Raw genomic sequence first — 24,033 nt, forward strand, 5'->3', positions numbered from 1 at the left:
CAGAGGGGCAGACACGGGCCCGTCACCCCGGCTGTGGTCGCAAGGGAAGCTGCACTGGTGGCGTCGTCCGTTCTCTCAGCGCACACGTGGGGCCCCCGGGATGGGGCAGGTGGGCAGGGCAAGGACAGGGCAGTCCCTGGAGCAAAGGCAGGTCCCCGAGTCGCTCCAGTGCCCCGTGGCACGCGGAGGCCTCTCACCGGCAGACAGACGCCGTCCATTGTTCCCCTTGGGCTTCCTTGGCCAGGCAAGCGGAGGGCAAAGCCGAGGGAAAGGAGGGGCTGGGCAAGGCTGAGCGGGCTCTTGAGAAGGGGAAGGAGCCGACTCCCGGCCCAGCTCAGCCGCCAAACGCCCCGTCCCGCTCGAGAGAGAAGCCAGAGGCTGCGTGGAAACTGAAACGCTTTATTGCCCAAGAGCAAGCAGGGCCCTGGCCAGGCCAACACCGCACGGCAGCAGCCAGCCAGTCCCAGGGCAACCTGGTTTAAACGGCCCCACGTTTCACCTGCTGCGAAACCGGCCAAGGGCAATGACCCACCTGGGATGAACAGAATGGCCTCTAGAGGGTATCACTCAAGCCCCCCCCCGAGAACCCCCCTCCGCACCCGCTGAGCCTGGGAGAGCGGCCCAGCACCTGATGCTCCCACGTGGACAGGGGAGCCCGCGGGCCCCGAGTTCAAGAAATGTTCGTCACCGCCGCCTCCTGGCCAGCACGTGAACCCCACGGTGCCCAGTGGGGCCGCACTAACCACGCCCGGCCCGGCCCGGGCGGCCTGGCGACGCCTCCCAGTGAACGCGCCGGCGCCTGCCCACCGACAGGCCTCATAACGTCTTCGACTTTCCCAGACAGCCGACCAGCAGCAGCCAGTGCTTGTGTAGCCTGGCTCGAGCTGCTGGCAAAGCCCCACCCTTTCCTCCAGTGGCGGGGGAGCCTGGAGGGAGGCAGGAGCCTCCTGTGACTTCCTGGAGGCAGTTCTGGAAATCTCCGTCCCTTGGGCGCCCGCGAGGAGAGAAGCTGCTTGCTGCTCCTTTGAGGCCAGGAAGGAACCGTGGCAAACGCGGGAAGCTGCTCTCCGAGACAGGCAGGCGCAGGTACAAATGGAAACGAGAAACACCAGCAAGCGCCTGTCACGTCTGAAACCAGGGCAGCGTTTAGCGCTTTAGGGGGAATCGTACGTCCGAGTGTCAGACTAAGTAGGCGAGCTAAGCGCAGGGACACGCCTCTAGCCGCCAGGCCGTCTGCTCCACGCTGCAAACGGGAAAGGAACGGACACGCGGGTGCAAAGATGCTTTGCTTGTGCCACACAGCGGCGTGGGACGGGGAGAAACACAGTGGAGGCTCTTGTCCGTCTTTCCGGGGTTGATTAAGAAGCGGGAGGCAGGCAGATGTGTAAGCAGGACGAGTGTCACGTGTTGTTAGCTGCAGGGGTCGTTAGTAGGAGGGGCAGAAGTTAGGGCTTCAGGCTCTGTGTCCTGGACCGAGGACCGAGCTAGCTGTGCCTGGCTTTGAACTAAGGATGTGAAGGACCAGTCGACTATCCGATAAGCAAATGTTTATCAGCCTGTTGAGTCAGTCAGTCGCTCCCTCCCCTTGCTGCCCCATCGGATAAAGGCAGCGGGGGCAGGAAGGGGGAAAGGTACTTTAAAGCGGCAGCGCCACACAGAGCCCGGGGTCAGCTGGGGAGTCCCAAGGACTCTGAATCCGCTGCTGACCCCAGGCTCCGTGCTGCGCTTCCATTTCGGGGGCCGGGATCGTTCAGTGGTTGGCACATTGGCCTGCTAAACCCGGGGTTGTGGGCTCGATCCTTGAGGGGGCCATTTAGGGATCTGTGGCAAGTCTGTCAGGGATGGCGCTTGGTCCTGCTGTGAGGGCAGGGGGCTGGACTCGATGACCTCTCGAGGTCCCTTCCAGGTCTAGGAGCGAGGTATAGCTCCATAGAAGTTAAATTTTGAAATGCACAAGAGCCCCCCGCTGGGGCTCTTGTACATTTCAAAGGAGGAATGCGGAAGTGCCTATGGACTAGCTGAGTAGTTGATGGAAATTCCATCGACTAGTCAATCGATATTTAACATCCTTACGTTGAACACGGCCACGGGTGGCATGTTCCGGTATTGTCTGAACCGGGCTTTTGGTTCAGATCAGCTGAGGAGGAGCAGGGACTGGACGCTTACTCCCTTGCAAAGCTGTTCTCGCCGTGTACACACGCAGAACTGCTAAAATGGGTCTCCCCCGCCGCCGCTGCTCCTGTGGGACAGAATAAAACTCCCTTCGTAACCCAGCGACTGTCACAAGCAGAGGCCAGTGTCCAGCCACAAGAGCGCTGCCGAATGCCCCTCCTGCTGAGGCGGTTTTAACGCTTTGTCCTTTCCCTGGTGTTGGTACATTTCAGCCCCCTCCCCCCGCAATGTCCGAACGCCTCCAGCAAGGACCAGCTCCCAGCGCTCCCTGCTCAGAGACGTCGCTGGCGATGGCGCCTCTCGACGCAGGGACTGTAGCTCATTGTTAATATGTTTGAAATCTGACACTATGACAAGAGCAACTACCCGGCACCGGCGCCTTGTGGGAGGGCTGCCTCGTGTCCTGGGAGGAAAGGGCGCCGAGACGCGGGGGAGCGGCGGGGGCTGCGCACCCCTTTCCTGCGCTAATCCGGCAGATCGTTAGGCGCCATTTGTGCGAATGGTGCGTTTAACCTGTCGAGTTCGTCCACCTGGGGTGGGTGGTGCAGAAGTTCCTGGTCGTCTGAAGCATCCTCGCCTCCCGTCACCAGGTTGGTTAGAGATTTGCTTCTAACACACTGGAAGTCGACGTGGCGGCTCTTCCCTTCTTCCTTTTCCCAGGACATCTGGACGAACGGCCGCTGCACGTAGTTGTATATAACTTCTGAGCGGCCCCCCGGCCTCCGCTTGACCTTCTCTTTACATGTGGGGTAACCTGCAAGGCAATCGGGCCGTGAGTCTCGCCCCCTGCGCAAGGAGCGGTGCTGCTCAAAGCAAAGGACCCCAGGGAGCCGGGGCAGCAGGGAAGTGCTCTCCTTCCACACGAGGCCCCGGGAGAAATGACCTAGCGCTGCAGCCCTGAGCAGCTGATTCTGCCAGCTCCCGCCGAGTGCCTGCTTTTAACCCGGCAGCGGGGCCGGGGGGCCGAGGCTACTGCCTCCCTGTTTGTCTGTAGTTGAGGAAAGAAAACGAACCTTCGATGCCGATTCGAATGTTTTTCAGCCCACGCTCCTTTAAGACGGTTTTTGCAACATCCCGGTTCTCAATGTACTTGAAGAATCTGTACAGCTTGGAACTGTAAAGAACTGGAGAAACAAAGAGACGCCTTAGTCACCACCAGACATGCATCTCCAGCTGCACTCAGCACCGCTGGGATATTCACTCATGCCTGAACTCTGTTTAATACTTATCTTTGGGCAGAGAGGGGCTCTCAGTCTTTACTGATGGGGGCAATGATACATGTACAGACAAGGTTCCCTCTAATTTTTCCATTAATGTGTGGAATAATTGTGTTATGCGCACTGAGGTATATGGAACTGAACTTCACGTACAAGTCTGCGACACATCACGAGGCCTGGCCAGCGCCCCGCCCTGCCGGCCACACCCGACGGACGGACGGACGGAAAACCAAACGGGACTTAGAGAAGGTGCAAACTGTTCTTATCAGCTTCATGTAACATGAACACTCTCACTGACTTTCCCCTTCCTTCTCTCCCCCCTCCCCTATTTATTTTGGAACTGGACCTTTAATACTCCCTACGGTTGAAGAAGTGGGCTGTGCCCAAGAACGCTCACGATCCCATCCACGTTTTGTTAGCCTTTAGGTGCTGCTAGACTATTCCTTGTTTTCCAATGTGACAGTCTGAAGCTAGAAATCTCAGGACAGATCAAACAAGTGATCTTCCTTGGGGCATTCCGCTTTCTATGTGATCACAGAGCCCCTACGGACTTTGACAACACAAGGCTGGAATCCAGATTTACCAAGATTGGATCTTAGAGATGCGTTCTACCCGACTCTCTCGTCGCCGACCACGTAGCCGTTTGGATACGAACAAGAACGTTGTGTATTGTAAATAAGCATGGCTTTGCACGTTTCTGATGAAATCTCTCACTCCAGGCTAACCTGTTCCCCCTGCTAGTGAAATCTCAACAGAATACTTGGAGAGAATCACACGTTCTCAAACAACTATGCTCTGATCTTCCCAGGATTTGATCCCCGCACAACTCCACACAGGTGCTCCGGACCGCTGACAATCAAGCCAGTGTTGTCTTTTCAACACCAGGAAATGCCCCTGTCCAGGCTCAAACAGAGGGCCGGTCCCCGGAGCCACCTGCCACATCAGCTCTTACTCTGCGAGTACTCCTCTCCCATGGGAGGCGGATGGTCTTCGTCCCAGTCCACCGTGTCTTCGTCTGTTAGTACCACGATGTGGCATTCGCGCTCTCCTTTCTTGGCACTACCCACCATTATGGGCAGAATGAGCTCTTCCAGGTAGCTATCAAACTGCTCGTGGGCACCGTCATTAGAGAGCTCGTGCAGCAAAGCACCTGCAAGGAGACAAATCCAGTGTGAGTGAGTAAGAGTAACGGGTCTACCGCTGCGCTTTACGCCAAGCTGACCCGCACGGCTTTGCAACGGTCTCTAGGAGGAACCCTTCAGTGTGCCAGGCCCCCCAGCGGCCTCTCCCCCGGCACAGGGCAGGCCAGGCTCCCTCGCCTGTCCTCTCCGGCTCGACCTTGGGGCTCTGCGCAGGGAGTCCGTCCCCGGTGGCACGCGCTCTTCAGGGCGAGTGCACTCACGGCCGGGTTCACTAGTTAATTGGCACAAGCACGGGAATCCCTGGGGGTAGCACAGAGAGCTGGAGGGGAAAGCAGAGCCCGGAGCTCAGCCAAGCTGCAGCGAAGCCCAGTGTTCGAGTCTGGGACGCTCCCAGCCCTGGTCCACGCTGCACAGTTAGGTCCATCCAGTTACATTGCTGAGGGGGTGAAAATCCACAACCCCACCCAGCCGCCCTAACTCCTGGTGCAGACAGCGCTGGACCGACAGGAGGATTCTGCCTTTGCCTAGGCCACCGGAAATCCCCTCCCAGGGGGGCAGGGCGTGTCTACACGGAAGCGGTGCTGCTGCAACTTCAAGTGTAGACAAGCCTGTGGGCTGACCTCCAGGCTCAGACCGGGCTCTGAGTGCGAGGAGCCCTCCGCCCTGGGGGGTCCCTGCAGAGCTCACCACACCAACCCCGCCCTGCCCCCCAGGCCACATTCTTGCTCCTGTTTGCAGCGGCGCACAAAGGGCAGAGCACGAGCTTGGCTCTTGCGGAGGGGCGCTCTGCCCCCTCCAGCACAGCAGGGAGCACGCGCCAAGCCCCGGGTGCTGCCGCGGGAGTCAATGTGACCAAGGGCTCCGCGCTGGTGGGACCAAGCCCTCTTCTAGGGCAGGGCTACGCAACCTTGTTTTATAAAGTACCTTTGTATGAAAAAATGCTAAGCACCCCCAGTGCCCACAGTGTTCAGATACACCCGGGCTTTTTCTACCGTTGCACCACATTTGTTTAACCAACTTAGTTGCAGCCGGGCAGGCGATGGAATTTTTGGGTGTAAAAAGTACCAAAAAAAAAGTGTTAAAACAAAAATTCAGTTTTCTCCAAAGTTCAGCGGTGTTGACATCGCCCCCCTCCCTCCCCAGGTCCCCTAAGAGTACTCCTACCACGGGGTGAGAAACACTGGTCTCGGTAACCCTCCCTCTGCCCCGGGACTTACTTAGGTCCTGACACTTGATTGTGCTGGAGTCAAAGTTGATACAGAGGTAATCGCACGTGTCTCTGAGATCAGGGATAGAAATTCCATCGGGGCAGTTAATGGTTCCAGTTTTGTAATAATCCTGCAAATAAATGGTTAAGGATGATGGTGGGATTTCTTTAAAACCAAAATCCTCAGGCTACATTTCTTGCTAATTAGTTTCTTGTTCTGCCAGCAGTCATTCATGAGCAACTTGGTTAGCGAGCAACAAAGAGAGCGAGCGAGAACGTGAGAGAAAGCAGCTCTGCCGAGGCGTTAGTCCTGCAATTCAATGCCCCGTATGCAGACGTGGGGCGAGGGCGGAGCCCAGACACCGAAATGGCAGACAGCGCAGAAAGCGAGGGAAAGTGGCAACCCAGCGCGAGCGCAGACTGAGTCACCTCAGCGAGATGTATAATCCAAATGTAAACCAGCCCGTGAATGTACATGCGAAAGGGCGTGCAGCTGCTCTGCGGGGGGCCCGGCTTTGCAACCAGGACCAATGACTGTTTCCACAGCTAAAATGTGCCCTCACCAGCACGGTGCGAAATACAGTGGCGCTAATTCCTTCCGCAATTTCAAATTCTCCCTTCTCGTTTGGCCGAGTGAAATTATAGTCTCTGCCGGCTCCAAACATTCTGAAAGACAAAAACACACGAGTCTATTCAATCCTCTCGGTTTGTGGCCAGACACTGGAACCCCCCACCCCCACGGTTCTGTTACAGTGGGCGGTCCAAATTCAAATCTCTTAGGGCGCGTCTCCACAGAGGGCTAAACTCGAAATAAGCGACGCAGCTCGACCTGTGTCAATTGCGTAGCTTAAGTTGAAACCGCTTATTTTGAATTGAGGCAGGTCTACACGGCACTTGTTCCGAAATGGCGTGAGCTTCCTCCGCCGTCCCTCCCGCCTCGCACCACGAGGGAGACAGAAGTCGGAGTAGGAAGCCCGTTCTCTCCAATTTGCTGTGTAGACGCGCACTGAGCTATTTCACAATAACTGACGTTACTTCGAAATAGCGCTGCTGCGTAGACGTGCTCTTCCAGCCACGAGGAAACGAAGCAGAGGCCTCAGACAGGCCCTGCAGCAGCAAACTTCTGTATCCGTAATGGAACCATTTCAGGGCATGGAAGATGCAGCAGCCTCAATAAGGGTGGCACTCTCCCCAGCACATGAATGCTTCTTGGCCACAGCAGCCCTGCTCGCGAGGCCCAGCTTGGGGGAGGACGTGGCACTGGCCGTGGTACATTGGCCACAGCATCCCTGCTCTTGAGGCCCGGCTCGGGGGAAGACGTGGCAGTGGCCGTGGTACATTGGCCACAGCATCCCTGCTCTCGAGGCCCAGCTTGGGGGAGGACGTGGCGCTGGCCGTGGTACATTGGCCACAGCATCCCTGCTCTTGAGGCCCGGCTCGGGGGAGGACGTGGCGCTGGCCGTGCTACATTGGCCACAGCATCCCTGCTCTCGAGGCCCGGCTTGGGGGAGGACGTGGCAGTGGCCGTGGTACATTGGCCACAGCAGCCCTGCTCTTGAGGCCCGGCTCGGGGGAGGACGTGGCGCTGGCTGTGGTACATTGGCCACAGCATCCCTGCTCTCGAGGCCCGGCTCGGGGGAAGACGTGGCAGTGGCCGTGGTACATTGGCCACAGCAGCCCTGCTCTTGAGGCCCGGCTCAGGAGAGGACGTGGCGCTGGCCGTGGTACATTGGCCACAGCAGCCCTGCTCTTGAGGCCCGGCTCAGGAGAGGACGTGGCGCTGGCCGTGGTACATTGGCCACAGCAGCCCTGCTCTTGAGGCCCGGCTCAGGGGAGGACGTGGCAGTGGCCGTGGTACATTGGCCACAGCATCCCTGCTCTCGAGGCCCGGCTCGGGGGAAGACGTGGCAGTGGCCGTGGTACATTGGCCACAGCATCCCTGCTCTCGAGGCCCGGCTCGGGGGAAGACGTGGCAGTGGCCGTGGTACATTGGCCACAGCATCCCTGCTCGCGAGGCCCAGCTTGGGGGAGGACGTGGCGCTGGCCGTGGTACATTGGCCACAGCATCCCTGCTCTTGAGGCCCAGCTTGGGGGAGGACGTGGCGCTGGCCGTGGTACATTGGCCACAGCATCCCTGCTCTTGAGGCCCGGCTCGGGGGAAGACGTGGCAGTGGCCGTGGTACATTGGCCACAGCATCCCCTGCTCTCGAGGCCCAGCTCGGGGGAGGACGTGGCGCTGGCCGTGGTACATTGGCCACAGCATCCCTGCTCTCGAGGCCCGGTTCGGGGGAGGACGTGGCGCTGGCCGTGGTACATACGCTGTGGCTGGGAGTAGTCAAGCGAGGGAGTGACAAGCAGGTCGCTTATCTGCATAGCAAAATAAGTCCCCTGGGTTTGGAAGGTCTCCCAGGAGGCTGTCGGGACGAAGACTCTGAATTACTCGCAGCAGGCCTGCCTTGAAATCAAGGGGAGGAGGCTGAGCGAAGGGTGTGACAAAAAGTAGAAAGGTTGGGTTGAAGGAACCAGTGCCCAGTGGCTCTGGAGTTGGCTGTGCAGTACCTCCCACTGCCACACTCAGGCCAGGCCTACACCGGGGGAGAAATTCGACATAAGAGACGCAACTCCAGCTCCGAGGATAGCTCATCTGGGGTCGACGTATCTTATATCAAATTTCTGCAGCGGCCCCCCTGCGGGAGGCTGACGAGAAAAACTCCCATCAACGTCCTTTACTCCTTACAACCCCGGGGAGTATCAGGGTCGATGGGCACCATCAGCGCTGGATTTAGTGGGTCCTTAGTAGACCTGTTAAATCGACCTCGGATTTCCAGGTAAGCACTAGTTCAGAGGGGGATCGCTAGCTACTGAATCACCAGCAATCTTCTAGCAGCTGGTTCTAATCTACGAGGCCTCCCAGCCACAGGCTGAACCAGTCTGAGCCTGCTTCGCTTGGGAGACCACGTCCCAGTTCCTTTCAGACAGCGTGGGGTCTCATTACAAGCGACTGAACTCCCTACCTTCCCAGCATGGTGTCGGGATGAGCAGTGAAAATCTGCGGATTCACAACAAAGCGAGTGCCATCGACAACAAGAGTGACTTTTTCTGGTGCCTGGGCCTGGGAACTGCTGTTGGAGCCGGTAGTGCTACTTCCACTGCGCTCTGGGGCCATACGATGCTCTAGGTGTCTTTTGCTCCCAGCTTTGCAAGTCGTGCCAATCGCCTCTTCAGGTGCGGGTAGCGTGGCACTGAACTGGGGCGTGGCTGGGCGAGACGCGTATCTGAACTCCGTATCTAAACCCAACACAAACCTGTTGTGAGAATCCAGGGCTGCTTGCTGCATCAGCTCATTTAACATCCACACCCAACAGTGAAACAAACGCTTTGGATCATGCAGGAAGGACGAGCTGGGAGCTCCATCAGCACTCAGAGCTGAAAAGGGTTGGCTCCAGACAGAACAGATTTTGCAGGGCATTCTATGAGGTAACCCCAGATTACAGCTAGACGGGCCTGAAGTCTGATCTAGAGTCCCATCCAAACTTCCCAAAAGTTCTAGGGAACTCCACTGAACAAGGGGATAAAATGAGAGTCTGACAATTAAGAAAATTCACTGATATTTGAACAACCACTGAAAGGACTGCAGACGGAGCAAAATTATACTCTTTGGGTATGTCTACACTACCCTGCTAGTTCGAACTAGCGGGGTAATGTATGCATACCGCACTTGCTAATGAAGCCCGGGATTTGAATTTCCCGGGCTTCATTAGCATAAGCGGGGAGCCGCCATCTTTAAATCCCCGCTGCTTCGAACGCCGTGCAGCGCGGCTACACGGGGCTCGAACTAGGTAGTTCGGACTAGGTTCCTATTCCGAAGTACCGTTACTCCTCGTGAAATGAGGTGTACCGGTAGTTCGGAATAGGCACCCTAGTCCGAACTACCTAGTTCGAGCCCCGTGTAGCCGCGCTGCACGGGGTTCGAAGCAGCGGGGATTTAAAAATGGCGGCTCCCCGCTTATGCTAATGAAGCCCGGGAAATTCAAATCCCAGGCTTCATTAGCAAGTGCGGTATGCATACATTACCCTCCTAGTTCGAACTAGCGGGGTAGTGTAGACATACCCTTTGTTCTGCAAAAAAAACCAACCAGGAGTTCTGTGGCACCTGAGACACTAAGGGTACATCTATGCTCCAGGCAACGTAAGCTACGCAACTGATGTAGCTGAAGTCGAAATAGCCGAATTCGGCTTTGGGCGCTGCCTACGCAGCAGGAAGTCGAAGGAAGAGTGTTTGTTCTTCCTTCGACTTCCCTCACTCCTTGTGAAACGAGGGTCACAGGAGTTGGTGGAAGAAGTCCTCCAGCTTGACATTATTTCGAGATAACGCCTTGTTGTGTGGACACGCTCTGTCATTTCGGGATCACGTCAGTTATTCCGAAATAATGCTGCTGTGTAGACGTGCCCTAACGTTTATTTGGGCATCAACTTTCATGGGTAAAAACCCATTTTGTCAGGTGCATCAGCGAAGAGGCTTTGAGCAATGAACAGCGGGGCCCCAGCACAAGCGGGGGACTGGCTCTGCGCCCCCAGAAGGGTGGGGCCCTGGTCTTAACTGAGCGCTGCTTCTGCCCTGAGCTATTAGCTACACCTCCGGGATTTCCAGCCGGAGACTCCACTGTCATTTTGTAAGGGCAAGGGGTAGGGCCTCCCTGGCATGGGCCATTAGTAACAAATATTTGCGGCACAAGCACCAAGCATGGAGCCGACGTTGTGGGAGGCCGAATGCCTCCGTTTGGCAGGGGGCTCCCGCCAGCTCCCTGGAACACACCCAGGACTCGAGCAACAGCTTTTCCTGTGAGTTGTGCCTGACGCGGAACAGGCCGGTAAAGGCTGGGCCCCGATTCAGCACGCGCACTCTCTGCAGGTGCAGAAACTAAGGAGGGGCGGCCGGAGATGCACGTGCAATTTGGTACCTTCACAAGCCCAGGCATGCAGAGGCCCAGCCAAAACTGCCCTTCTGGATCCCGAAGCGCCTCTCCAGGAATCAAAAGGCCTTTGAAACCACGTCTCCCTACTTGCGACCAGCCCCCTTACCATCCTTCCTGGGCACTGCAGAAATGCTACAGGCTTGGCTGCGTGGGGCCAGCGTCTCTTCTGCTGGACCGTGGACTGGAGCAGGGATATTTCCCACAGAGTAGCTGGACTCTTGATTTCTCGACCTGTCGGTCCTGTTCATGCTGGGCCCCTGTAGCGCCAGGCGACTGCCTGCCCGCAGGGAGATCCTACAGGAGAGAGCCACCAATGAGAAGGGTTGGAAGGGACCTCACAGGCCATTGCGTTCAGCTCCCTCTCCTAGGGTGGATCCAAATCCCCTTCAAGCCAAAGGCCGTCGGCCCCAGGCCCAGATCAGGGTGGTACACCCACTCCGGCCTGGAAGGTTGGAGCTCATCTCGATGTGAGCGACGTTCCCCGGGGCCGGGCTCTTGTCGCTCGTCCTGCAGCTAAACGCCACGTGAACCCTGAGAGCCCCCAGCAATGCTCCCTCCTCGCCCAGCCCCAGGGCCAACCAGCCGGCAAAGCGCTTCTGCGAAAAGGGCCCGGGCTTGCCGGTGGGCTCCCAAGGAGAGAAAAGGGGCGCTGGAGCCTCAAACACGCCCTCCCTCCTCGTAGCCAGAACCCGCCCGGAACACAAGCGCCCCCTAGAGGCTCCCTCAAGGAGCTCCTCCCAGACGCCGTCGCGCCCTTGTGTTTCTGCTCGGTGTCTGGCCGGCTCTCCCCTCCCTCACAGGACTGCCTCTTGCTACCTGCAGAGCCACTGTGCTCCCGCCTTCCTCCTCAACCCCGGCACACGAGCCTTCCACCCTCCAATGCAACACCCACAGCTTGTCGTGGGTCCAGCCGTTCTCCTCCATCCTTCCCACGGCGGCAGGGCTAGACGGGCCTCGGTGCTCAGTCAGGTCGCTGAGTGCTCCTGTCGGACGCCAGCCTCATGCCTCACCTCTCCTGGCATGGAGTCCTGCGATTGCCCTCATTTGCCCCAGAGCCCTGCGTCTCGGCCCCACCCAGCTCCTGGCTCGCGGTGCCCTGCGTCTCAGCCCCGCTAAGCCAGTGCCCCACCCAGCTCCTGGCTCGCGGTGCCCTGCGTCTCAGCCCCGCTAAACCAGCGCCCCACCCAGCTCCTGGCTCGCGGTGCCCTGCGTCTCAGCCCCGCTAAACCAGCGCCCCACCCAGCTCCTGGCTCGCGGTGCCCTGCGTCTCTGCCCCGCTAAGCCAGCGGCCCCACCCAGCTCCTGGCTCGCGGTGCCCTGCGTCTCTGCCCCCCTAAGCCAGCGCCCCACCCAGCTCCTGGCTCGCGGTGCCCTGCGTCTCAGCCCCGCTAAACCAGCGCCCCACCCAGCTCCTGGCTCGCGGTGCCCTGCGTCTCAGCCCCGCTAAGCCAGCGCCCCTCCCGGCTCGCGGTGCCCTGCGTCTCTGCCCCGCTAAGCCAGCGCCCCACCCAGCTCCCGGCTCGCGGTGCCCTGCGTCTCAGCCCCGCTAAGCCAGCGCCCCACCCAGCTCCCGGCTCGCGGTGCCCTGCGTCTCTGCCCCGCTAAGCCAGCGGCCCCACCCAGCTCCCGGCTCGCGGTGCCCTGCGTCTCTGCCCCCCTAAGCCAGCGCCCCACCCAGCTCCTGGCTCGCGGTGCCCTGCGTCTCTGCCCCGCTAAGCCAGCGCCCCACCCAGCTCCTGGCTCGCGGTGCCCTGCATCTCAGCCCCGCTAAGCCAGCGGCCCCACCCAGCTCCTGGCTCGCGGTGCCCTGCGTCTCTGCCCCGCTAAGCCAGCGCCCCACCCAGCTCCTGGCTCGCGGTGCCCTGCGTCTCTGCCCCGCTAAGCCAGCGCCCCACCCAGCTCCTGGCTCGCGGTGCCCTGCGTCTCTGCCCCGCTAAGCCAGCGCCCCACCCAGCTCCTGGCTCGCGGTGCCCTGCGTCTCAGCCCCCCTGTGCCAGCGGCCCCACACAGCTCCCGGCTCGCGGTGCCCTGTGTCTCAGCCCCCCTGTGCCAGCGGCCCCACACAGCTCCTGGCTCGCGGTGCCCTGCGTCTCAGCCCCGCTAAGCCAGCGCCCCACCCAGCTCCTGGCTCGCTGTGCCCTGCGTCTCTGCCCCGCCAAGCCAGCGCCCCACCCAGCTCCTGGCTCGCGGTGCCCTGCGTCTCAGCCCCGCTAAGCCAGCGCCCCACCCAGCTCCTGGCTCGCGGTGCCCTGCGTCTCTGCCCCGCTAAGCCAGCGCCCCACCCAGCTCCTGGCTCGCGGTGCCCTGCGTCTCTGCCCTGCTAAGCCAGCGCCCCACCCAGCTCCTGGCTCGCGGTGCCCTGCGTCTCAGCCCCCCTGTGCCAGCGGCCCCACACAGCTCCCGGCTCGCGGTGCCCTGTGTCTCAGCCCCCCTGTGCCAGCGGCCCCACACAGCTCCTGGCTCGCGGTGCCCTGCGTCTCAGCTCCGCTAAGCCAGCGCCCCACCCAGCTCCTGGCTCGCTGTGCCCTGCGTCTCTGCCCCGCCAAGCCAGCGCCCCACCCAGCTCCTGGCTCGCGGTGCCCTGCGTCTCAGCCCCGCTAAGCCAGCGCCCCACCCAGCTCCTGGCTCGCGGTGCCCTGCGTCTCAGCCCCCCTAAGCCAGCGCCCCACCCAGCTCCCGGCTCGCGGTGCCCTGCGTCTCGGCCCCGCTAAGCCAGCGCCCCACCCAGCTCCCGGCTCGCGGTGCCCTGCGTCTCGGCCCCGCTAAGCCAGCGCCCCACCCAGCTCCCGGCTCGCGGTGCCCTGCGTCTCGGCCCCCCTAAGCCAGCGCCCCACCCAGCTCCCGGCTCGCGGTGCCCTGCGTCTCTGCCCCGCTAAGCCAGCGCCCCACCCAGCTCCCGGCTCGCGGTGCCCTGCGTCTCTGCCCCGCTAAGCCAGCGCCCCACCCAGCTCCCGGCTCGCGGTGCCCTGCGTCTCTGCCCCGCTAAGCCAGCGCCCCACCCAGCTCCCGGCTCGCGGTGCCCTGCGTCTCAGCCCCCCTGTGCCAGCGGCCCCACCCAGCTCCCGGCTCGCGGTGCCCTGCGTCTCAGCCCCCCTGTGCCAGCGGCCCCACACAGCTCCCGGCTCGCGGTGCCCTGCGTCTCAGCCCCCCTGTGCCAGCGGCCCCACACAGCTCCCGGCTCGCGGTGCCCTGCGTCTCAGCCCCCCTGTGCCAGCGGCCCCACACAGCTCCCGGCTCGCGGTGCCCTGCGTCTCAGCCCCGCTAAGCCAGAGCCCCACACAGCTCCCGGCTCGCGGTGCCCTGCGTCTCTGCCCCGCTAAGCCAGCGCCCCACCCAGCTCCTGGCTCGCGGTGCCCTGCGTCTCAGCCCCGCTAAGCCAGTGCCCCACCCAGCTCCTGGCTCGCGGTGCCCTGCGTCTCTGCCCCGCTAAGCCAGCGGCCCCACCCAGCTCCTGGCTCGCGGTGCCCTGTGTCTCTGCCCCGCTAAGCCAGTGCCCCACCCAGCTCCTGGCTCGCGGTGCCCTGCGTCTCTGCCCCGCTAAGCCAGCGCCCCACCCAGCTCCCGGCTCGCGGTGCCCTGCGTCTCAGCCCCCCTGTGCCAGCGGCCCCACACCGCTCCTGGCTCACGGTGCCCTGCGTCTCAGCCCCGCTAAGCCAGTGCCCCACCCAGCTCCTGGCTCGCGGTGCCCTGCGTCTCAGCCCCGCTAAGCCAGTGCCCCACCCAGCTCCTGGCTCGCGGTGCCCTGCGTCTCTGCCCCGCTAAGCCAGCGGCCCCACCCAGCTCCTGGCTCGCGGTGCCCTGTGTCTCTGCCCCGCTAAGCCAGTGCCCCACCCAGCTCCTGGCTCGCGGTGCCCTGCGTCTCTGCCCCGCTAAGCCAGCGCCCCACCCAGCTCCCGGCTCGCGGTGCCCTGCGTCTCAGCCCCCCTGTGCCAGCGGCCCCACACCGCTCCTGGCTCACGGTGCCCTGCGTCTCAGCCCCGCTAAGCCAGTGCCCCACCCAGCTCCTGGCTCGCGGTGCCCTGCGTCTCAGCCCCGCTAAGCCAGTGCCCCACCCAGCTCCTGGCTCGCGGTGCCCTGCGTCTCAGCCCCGCTAAGCCAGTGCCCCACCCAGCTCCTGGCTCGCGGTGCCCTGCGTCTCAGCCCCGCTAAGCCAGCGCCCCACCCAGCTCCTGGCTCGCGGTGCCCTGCGTCTCAGCCCCGCTAAGCCAGTGCCCCACCTAGCTCCTGGCTCGCGGTGCCCTGCGTCTCAGCCCCCTATGCCAGCGCCCCACAGGGTTGGCACCTGCAGTTCTTCCCCTGGGGGGTCGGAGCAGTGGTAATAGCAACCAGAGAGCATCCTTAAACTAACAGGCTGTGTAACGCGCAGTGTCCGAACAGAGCGCAGCAGGAGAAAGGCAGCCTTCAGCCCTCGGAGCGGAGCACAGTCACTCCCTCAGACAGCTCCCCTTGGCTTGCAGTCCTCTCCGGCCGTGGCTCTCAAAGCAGGCGGGGCCCGGAAGGTACGGTCTGTGGAGTTAACAGCTCGGCCATTAGCCCGTAACCACTGTAGACGTTTGCCGGGAGATGTCTTATCGCAAACCACCGAGGGCTTGTCTACACTGCTACACAGAGGGGCTGACAGCCCACGAGGGGGCCTGGAAGGGCAGGGCTCTGGCGGAAGAGACCAGGCCGGGCAGTAGCCCTCCATGCCGCACAGAGCACGTGGCAGATATTTAGAGTTCAAAGAAGCGATCAATGGATTCATGGAGGGTAGGTCCATCAGTGGCTGTTGGGCAGGGTGGTGTCCGTGGCCTGTGTGTGCTGGGCTGGGAATGGGGGACAGGGAGGGATCACCAGATGGTTCCCTGTTCTGCTCACTCCCTTGGGGGCACCCAACACTGGCCACTGTCAGAGGAGAGGACGCTGGGCGAGAGGGACCTTTGCTCTGACCCAGCCTGGCTGCTCGGATGTTCTCTCCTGGCTCCCCTTGCGTGCCATGCCCTGTACGCTTCCCTCCCTGCGCGCCTAATCCCTTGTCTTTTAAAAGCTATTTCCCACACTGATTTGACGACTGACGTTTCTACGACTTCCTGAGCTTCAGCCATTCTGTGTGTCAATGCGAGTCCAGTGAGTTCTGTACCCAGGCCGTGACGCGCCACGCTGCACAGTCCACGCGTTAGACCAAACCACGAGCTGCCGACTCACAGCAGTGAGGAAGCTTCCCACCCACGGTGCCCCCAGGAAGACGCTCTGAGGGGCAGTACAGTGGAGGTGAACCACGGGAGCCAAGGCCACCATTAGTGCAGATCAAGTGTTTCATGTCTAATTAGAAATTAACAAAAGAGGCAACTAATGATTTTTCTAGATGTGAACACTAATTTGGCAACATGTTTATTATTTTTAGAAAAGATGCTGCTTGTGCTTCATGTCCTATTCGTGAGAACCGTTCTTTGGCAGCCACTGAGTAGGGCCTGGCGCCAGTGGCGCGCACCGCACGGAGAGAGACCGCGGCAGGCTGCTGGGGTTTGAGGAGACATCACAGTGCTAGAATTCCTCGACTCTGGCTAGACTCCTAGGACTACACGAGAAAAGCAACAGACACATTTGCATGAGCACGGCTCTGTGTCTAGCAAACTTCTGCAACTCGCTGCCTGGCCGAAGACTGACGACGTGCATCAAGTGAGTCCCCAAAGTCCAGCGAGGTGCTCTGTGACCCTGCAAAGCCACTGCAAAGTGACTTCAATTCCAAACAACACAATTTCACAGCCATTCTTTTCGCTCATTGTGATACAAACCCACAGCATGTATGTAAAAGTCAGTCAGTTAAGATCACAAACCCTTATCTGGCATTTTCAAGACCTGTCTACATGTAGAACTACGCCGGGCATAGCCGTGCTGGTAAGGGTGCAGCTTGTTTGGGTTTTTTGCATCTGCATAGCTAGGGCTGTATAAGCCCCAGTGTACACACTTACGCTAGTGAAGTTAAAATGGTTAATTAGCTAAATGATAGCACTTATCCGGTTAACTGTTTTAAGTCTGTAAAAAAAATTTAGTTATCCGTAAATTTTGTAAAATTCCATTGCCTAGTCTATTAGCTGATTAATCAAAATGTAACTTCCTAAATTTCGTAAAAGTGCAATACAATTTCAAAAAACAGCAATTATTCTATAGCAATTAAATTTCTTCTGTGTTGCTTCAGCCATTTTACTGCGGAGCAGCGGAAATTGGGCTTTTTAGTTGTTTATTTAGCTCAATGATCGAGGTGTCTCGATTTCCATGTCTGGCAAGATTTGCAAAAACAATCTTAGCACTTCTACATGGAACTGCAGAAGTGGAACGCATTTTCTCAGCTGTTAATCTCATCAAAACAAATAGAAAAAATAAACTTTCCACTCTTATGCTTGAAGGATTAATAACTATCAGAAATGGATCTGGGACAATTACTTCAGCCATAGTTAACAGCGTCAGTGTTAGGATGTACGATCACAAAATGGAAAACTTCCAGGACCATGACTAACTACATGAAAGTGAGTTAAATAGCATATTGTTCTTGTGATGTATGAATGACAATGATTACTTTTCACTTTGGGCCATTTATGTCATCTTAATATAGCATAAAAATTATGTCCGTAAAAAAATTGTCTGTTCGTAAATTTTTCCCATTTAGTCCGTAAAAGAAATTTCTGTGGGTTGGCAACCTTGGAGCTAGCACCATTCCATTTGGGAGGCAGCCTCTTCTTGCCCTAGCGTAAAGCTCCGCAGTCTGGCAGGCAATAGGGAAGTACGATTGGTTCACTACTTTACACTGATAGCGTTTCATTTGGTGCAGCATCTTCCAAACAGCCTGCAAAGCACTTTGCAGTTAACTGCAAGGCAGAACCCTCCACTTGGACCTCCCTGCTGCGCATCCAAGCATTGTGCTTTTCTGGGACACCGGAAAAAGGAAAATAGACTCGTGGAACGAGGTTTACTGGTAGTTCGGATTAGAGAGCCTAATGCGAACTACCTACTCCGTGCTGCGTGTAGCTGCGGGCACGGAGTCTGCACTACCGGGGCTTTAAAAATGGCAGCACCCAGCAAGATGCAAATGAAGCCTGGGATATTTAAATCCCGGGCTTCATTTGCAACTTCGGTTGCCTACATTAACCACCCTAGTTCGAACTAGGCTGGTAGTGTAGACATACCCTCTGTTTGGTCTGCTGTGCTCCTCTGGGCGCCACAAGGGGGGCCTTTCTAAAAGCAGCAGCAGCAAATACATGAACACGACCCCAGCAAACCAATCTGTGCAGTAAATTGCATCCAACTAAGCAAGAGGGGAAAACTGGCTTTTCCATTTGCCACACATAAAAGCGTCTCAAAACCCACCATTCTTTAGCCACCCAGCCATAGCTGCGATGTTTGGGACCAGTAATATCGAGGAGGAAGGTTTTTGTCTTACAGTGACTCCATGTTATGCTGAGCGTAAGCCACCGTCACCTGAAACCAGTAAGCGGAGCTCTCTCTCCACAGAGAAAACGGCCTCAAACGTGACTGGTTACCAACCTGAAGTGAGTGTTCCTCACACGCCTGCACAGTTTGCACACACAGTGCCACTGACGTCTGAGCTCCTGCATCTTCAGTCCCATGTTTTTACTGCCAATGGTTATTCCAAATGTTACTATTTAAAGAAATAGTACATCAGCTTTGGTCTTCTAGAGGCCTGCCCTGTAATGGTGCCCTTTTCCGTTGTTAGCCTTTTGTGTTGTGAACATTACACAATCACAAATTGCACAACACTCTCTCTCGTATGCTTCATAATTCTGGCCAACAAATACAGGCGCTGTACTTGTGACATACGAGAGCTCTGTGGAGGAACTGTATTTTGCTTGTGACCTACAAGGCCTTTGACTTCTGCTTTCAAACCGTATTCCTTATTTTCAGCTACATTTTACCGCATGAGCAGTTTTTCAGATCCACAAGGTCGTCTGTCACTAAGCCCCCTGAAACCTTTAGGCAATGCTCAAACAAACCGCTTGGTTAAGATGACACTTCAACAGAAGGACGATTCACAAATAAGCCCCACCAAGAAAGACGAGCAAAACATTTTGAGCAAAACGCTGGGCTGCTGGAGGAGCACCCAACGGGCCAGTCAAAAGAAACCCTTTGTGGAATGCTGCGGAGAGAAGGCAAACCAAGTGACTGGAGAGCGGCCCGGCCAGACAGCGAGACGGTGCCGGAAGGAGCGTCTGTCGGTGCGAGGGGGATTCCGATTCAGGCACAGGGCTGGGCACGTCCTGGGAAGTGACCCAATCTTCTGCAGCTCTCTGCACAGCCTGAACAACCGTGGCGGAGGGGTCCTGCTCTTTGGCACTATCAACAGAAGTTCCCCCACAGGGCCCTGGACAGGCATGGAGACGGCACGCTCTGATTCTCTGGGGACTCTTTTAGGGTGACTGACAGGTTGTTTTGGTTTAATACCGTATGCTAATGAGCACCTGGGGTGTGTCCTTCGATCATTTCATATATATCCATTTAGACCAATGAACAGTGGACCCGACATATGTACCGACTGCAAATTACTAGCTACCACCCTGACCATGACAGCCAAAAGTTACCTGGAGCACATGTTTATGGACAAAACCTTGGACATCCTCCTCCTCACACAATCCAATCCAAAGCAAACAGAGAAGAGAGACCTGGATCCTACCATGGCTCTTGTATGTGGTTTTTCTGATACTCTCTAAGTGGCACATTCCAATTTCTCTCCTGCTCCAGTCACAAGGCACCCAGGTAACGGCAGGGCACGTTTACGCACACTGCACGGGCAGCGCCCCAGCAGAATGACTGCGGGAGAGCATGCCCACGCGGGGCCATGCCAGTCAGACATTCCCAGAGTGCTGGCAACAGACTTCGCGTTTCAAAGCGTGATGAGATGCCTGATGGGTTCTGTTCTGCACCGTGCTCCACTGGCAGCAGCGCTTCCGGCATGGCTCCTTTGAGTCCCCACAGCTGTTCTCCAACCCACCTGTAATCTGGAACGAGGGCCTGGGCTACGGCTGCCCAGCCACACCATGATGCCTGTAGCACCCAAGCAGCCACTGGCGGCTGGAGGGTTTTCATGCAAACCCGTTATTCCAATGAATGGGACTTCTCGGCTTCTCGACGTGATCGGGGGGAGCGCTCCCTACACATGTGGCTGGGCAAAGCGTTGTGCTGCTTCCTGGAGCGCAGGGAGCAGAGGGAGGAGAAGAGGCCAGGGAGGCCGGCGGGCCGCGGGGGGTTGTGTGGACTAGAGGGACCCGGGAAGATCGATGCAGCAGGCGAGGAAGAAGCAGCCCTGGGAACGGAGAGGGGGTTGTTCTGGGGGATGGGGAGAAGCGGCTGGGGGGCCCAGCGCTGGTGCTGCAGGCTGGGGAGAAGATCCAAGTTAGCTGGGAGTGGGGAACACAGGGACGTTGGGAGGGGAAAGGCTGGAGAGCCCAGGGCGGCTCTGCAGGGCTGGTGCCCCCGCGGTTGTGGGGGCAGAGGGCTTCCGACCCCCTGGGCTGGACCCCACTGGCAGGGAGGGAGCGGGACGCGGGCGGTGCGAGCACGGCCCGGAGCAGCCGTGGGGAGCGGTGCTTAGAAGGGGAACTCGCACTTCTCCCCAGCCCCTGGCTGCGCGGCCGCCCCGCTGCTGGGAGCCCCCGGCCTGGGGAGCGCGGGAGCAGCAGGGCCCTGGAGCCGGCGCGCTGAACGTCCCCTCCCAAGGCAGAGGCAGCCCAGGGCCCCACTGCGCGGGAGGCACCGACGGCTGCTCCGGGCTCCTAGAGCTGCGCGCCCCGAAGCCGCGGGCCCACATGGCTCCCTCCCTGCGCGGGGGCTCTCGGCTGTTCCCTGCTCGCCACGCTAAGCCCCCGGCCTGCCTGACGATTCCCCGGGGCGTCCAGCCAGCGACTCAGCCGCTCCAATGGCGAAGCCGGGGCCCCTCTTTTCTGCACGCCCCCCCCTTTTCTCCACCGCACTCCACCGTCCTCAGCAGCGACCTTTCTGGCCCCGGCCATCGCTGCATCTGGCCTCTCCGCGTCACCAAAGCGCCTTTCCCAGCCTTCCACGGCTCAGTCCTCCCGGTCCCCGGCCGTGGCACGTACAACGCCCGGCTCGTTCTCACCTGGGGTGCTGCTGCAGCAGGAAACAGCCACAAAGACTCCTCGCCCGAAGAGGGAAACTGGCGCCTTTCGTTTGCAGACCAGACCGAAGGCCTGGGGCGGGGAGACTCCACACACGGCTTGGGGCCACTGGACAACTGCCCTCCGTGTTCACTGCAGGCGGGACAAGGTGCAGGGGCTTAATTGCAGCCAGGGAGAGCCCGGTCAGGCATTAGGGCAAACTTCCCAACAGCTAAGCTTGGGGACAGGCCTCTGAGTGACACTGCAGAAAACTTGATTGGAGGGTTTTTAAAACAGATTGGATACAACACCGCTCAGGGCTGGTCCAGTTTACTTGGTCCTGCCTCCGTGTTGGGGGATGGGAACGGGCCAGAGGGCCTCTCAAGGTCTCTTCTGGCCCAACATTTCGAGGATTACTATAGAGTTTTCCAAAACAAGCAGGTCCCAGGATATTGCCAGATTGGAACAGACTAAGAGCCATCTAGACCCCTGACACCAAACTCTGCCAGATGCCTCAAAAGAAGCCAAAATGCCCCAATAACACACCTGGCCAGTATCCTGCTGGACACATTTCCCTCTGCCCAAGAACTTGGAGTACTGCTAAGGACGCATGAATGGTGCAGGGAGCAACACCCCAGGAGGGTTGCTTCCACCGTTTCCGTTATTTGGGGATTAACTGAGGAACGTTCACTGCTGTACGAGCATCTAGGACCACCAGCACGGGAGTTTCAGAACTGCTTGTGACAATCACTATGTGAAGAATTATCTTTGAAATAAATTAGCACTTACAGCTTGCCCCTTCGCTTCAGAAAGCAATACCTCTTCCCCGACCAGGCAGTAAGGGCACCTGGATTATGACTAGACTGGGGAAAGGACCAATGAAAATCGATCTGTTCCAAATACAAGAGTTTTGTCCACAATTTGAGACAAGAAAACAATTTTTGCTTTCACATAAAGTCACTGGCATAAGTGAGAACAGAGTTACAGCCAGAGACTTTAACAAGCCTTTATGCGAACTAGATAACCCTAAAAACCTCACATAAGTCTGTCACTGGAGGTACGTCTACACTGCAATGCTATTTCGGGATACCGGAGTACCCCAAAATAGATATCCCTCATCTTCACAGCAAGCCCATTATTTCGGGCTCGCTATTCCTACATCCCTGTGAACCTCATTCTTTGAGGAGTAAGGGACGTTTTGGAATAGAGCCTTATATTGAAATCTGGCACTATTTTATAACACAATTATTTACAGGGCTTACAGGAAAGCTCACATACATTTCAGTACAGCATAAAGAAGGATTTTAAAAAATTCTTTAATATTTTAAAATGGGTATTTTCTAAACTCTCCTTTTTAGTAACCATCTGCACCTAACCTCGTTTCAGGTCGTAGAAGTATCTTGGTCTACAGCTTGAGACTTTACATTACAATTTCAGGAAACTCCTTCTTTACATGGGGTTCAAACCAGAAGCAGCCTATTTCTGAAAAGTCTCGTGCCCGGCCCAGGCTAACAGCCTACGGCCTGTGAAAGGTAAAGCAACAGAAAGAATCAGCCACATTTCTAATTCTAACCTTGCAGTAAAGCTCCCCTACAAACATGCCCTGCGACAGGCACATGCAGGCCCCCATTTACTTACCGTCTGTCCAGCTATCCCTATGAGTTCTGCACAGTCCGAAATCCACCTTTCAGAAAGACAACAGCTAAGTCAAGCCCCAGAGTTTAAACTGTTTATGTTGCAGGAAAAAACGCTCCTCCCCCAGAGCCCAGCTGGCAGATTCACGTTAATATTTCAAATTAAAAGTCCGTGCCCAGTGTGTACAGGAGAGAAGCATGGAGGGGAGAGAGTGGTTCCAGGCGTAAGAATATGTACATGTCGTTTGATATGACCAGATGGCTAAGAAATAACATTCTGTCAAGTGTGGAGTTTAAAACATTCTTTGGACTCTTGTTTTGTGTGGAGTTTCCACCAGCAGCCTAGTAAGGAAGCTGCAATCTCTGCTCCCCTATGGTTAGTTTTCAATTTCACTTTAAAACATATCCCCTGTCCCACTACAGATACGAAATCCAGATATTAAGGAAGTTTTGAAGTTATCAAGTCTGGAAGAGGGCAGAATCATGCCGTCGCACACACAAATACACATGCAATGGTGTATCCTGTGCCTTTTCATTGACTCCGCTGGATTTGCATGCAAATTACTGAGGATAAATCAGACAGTTGCATGTGCAAATGACAATTTAGACACCCAGCGGAAAAGCTACAAATACCTGATTCACACACACACACACACAACAGTGGGACCTGCACACAGAATTGCAAAGACATTGCTGCATGTGGTACTGACATTCTACTCTACTCTACTCAAAAACTTTTGTTGTCCCTAAATACTTTCATATAAGGCACATTACTGGATTTCTCAGGAAGAATCAAATGAAAGTATCAGTTAGGAGAACTCGAGAAGTGCTCTTTTTCTGCGAAACCTAATGGTCAAATATTTGCATTTCAATACAGTGTGGTAAGATGTGGCGATATTAACATTTTTGTTCTGACGCATATCAATGGTAAAGCACATGGCTACTTGCCCGGGTAAATTTTAAATCGGAATGTACTAAAGATAAATTGAGTCATGTATCTAGTGTAATTAAAACAATTTTTTCTAAAAATAAAAGTTTCTGACATGTTAATTCTAACTGCTTGTCCTTAACTTACTAACCATATTTTTGTAATGTGCTTCAAATAATTACAGTGCAGTGGACATATTTAGTATTTTTGTTTGGGGGAACAAATCAGGAACTCCCGAAAAAGGACTAATCCACTAGAGGAAGTTTTTAAAATGTGAAAGATTCAAGTCAAGAGGCATAACCTTACTGAAGGCAATTCTGGTTGTATTATGTTTATAACCACAGTCACCTTGAAGAAGCAGGGACTATAATTATGTATGACTATTTGATGTCAGGTCCTATTAATGTACAGATGCTTTAAGAATTTGTACAGGTATGTATTTGGGGCAAAGTGTACCATACACACACATTTGCCCAGTACAACTACAACAGGATTGCTCCTCTCACACCAGGGATAATCAGACCTAATTCTTCTGAAGTCAATGAATTACATCTATGTGAAAGTATAAACAAAAAGGCAGACTCGGGGCCACTGTATTACAATTTGAAGCATGTTAATATTTTAATATCCAAATTCCTTTTAAGATAGCTG

The 24,033-nt window shown here is 57.0% G+C and overlaps 1 protein-coding gene across 2 annotated transcripts; it reads right to left on the bottom strand.

The window, feature by feature from the left end:
* Nucleotides 1-379: 379 nt before the first annotated feature.
* Nucleotides 380-22,598, bottom strand: KCTD20 (potassium channel tetramerization domain containing 20). 2 transcript variants are annotated; one of them, XM_006125295.4, is made up of 9 exons: nucleotides 22,459-22,598; nucleotides 20,823-20,973; nucleotides 10,821-11,008; nucleotides 8,753-9,026; nucleotides 6,302-6,404; nucleotides 5,749-5,869; nucleotides 4,342-4,539; nucleotides 3,186-3,296; nucleotides 380-2,926 (listed from the first exon to the last, which is right to left on the bottom strand). In XM_006125295.4, the coding sequence occupies exons 3-9, from the start codon at nucleotides 10,960-10,962 to the stop codon at nucleotides 2,637-2,639; spliced, it is 1,239 nt and encodes a 412-aa protein (XP_006125357.2). In that variant the 5' UTR covers nucleotides 10,963-11,008; nucleotides 20,823-20,973; nucleotides 22,459-22,598; the 3' UTR covers nucleotides 380-2,636. The 2 variants fall into 2 exon arrangements, with proteins under 2 accessions (XP_006125357.2, XP_014430180.1); XM_014574694.3 differs by lacking the exons at nucleotides 8,753-9,026; nucleotides 20,823-20,973; nucleotides 22,459-22,598 and having other exon boundaries at nucleotides 10,821-10,958.
* Between the last annotated feature and the right edge of the window lie 1,435 nt (nucleotides 22,599-24,033).

The sequence above is a fragment of the Pelodiscus sinensis genome, chromosome 27, assembly GCF_049634645.1.
Source record: "Pelodiscus sinensis isolate JC-2024 chromosome 27, ASM4963464v1, whole genome shotgun sequence".
Lineage (NCBI taxonomy): Eukaryota > Metazoa > Chordata > Testudines > Trionychidae > Pelodiscus > Pelodiscus sinensis.

Bases quoted from the DNA above. Each gene is read 5' to 3' on its own strand.
- KCTD20 (XM_006125295.4), bottom strand. From the start codon at position 10,962: ATGAACAGGACCGACAGGTCGAGAAATCAAGAGTCCAGCTACTCTGTG. The intron at 3,297-4,341 runs GTAAGAGCTGAT...TTGTTTCTCCAG, and splicing joins GGGAGAGGAGTACTCGCAGA to TTCTTTACAGTTCCAAGCTG. The intron at 2,927-3,185 runs GTTCGTTTTCTT...ATTGCCTTGCAG, and splicing joins CATTCGAATCGGCATCGAAG to GTTACCCCACATGTAAAGAG.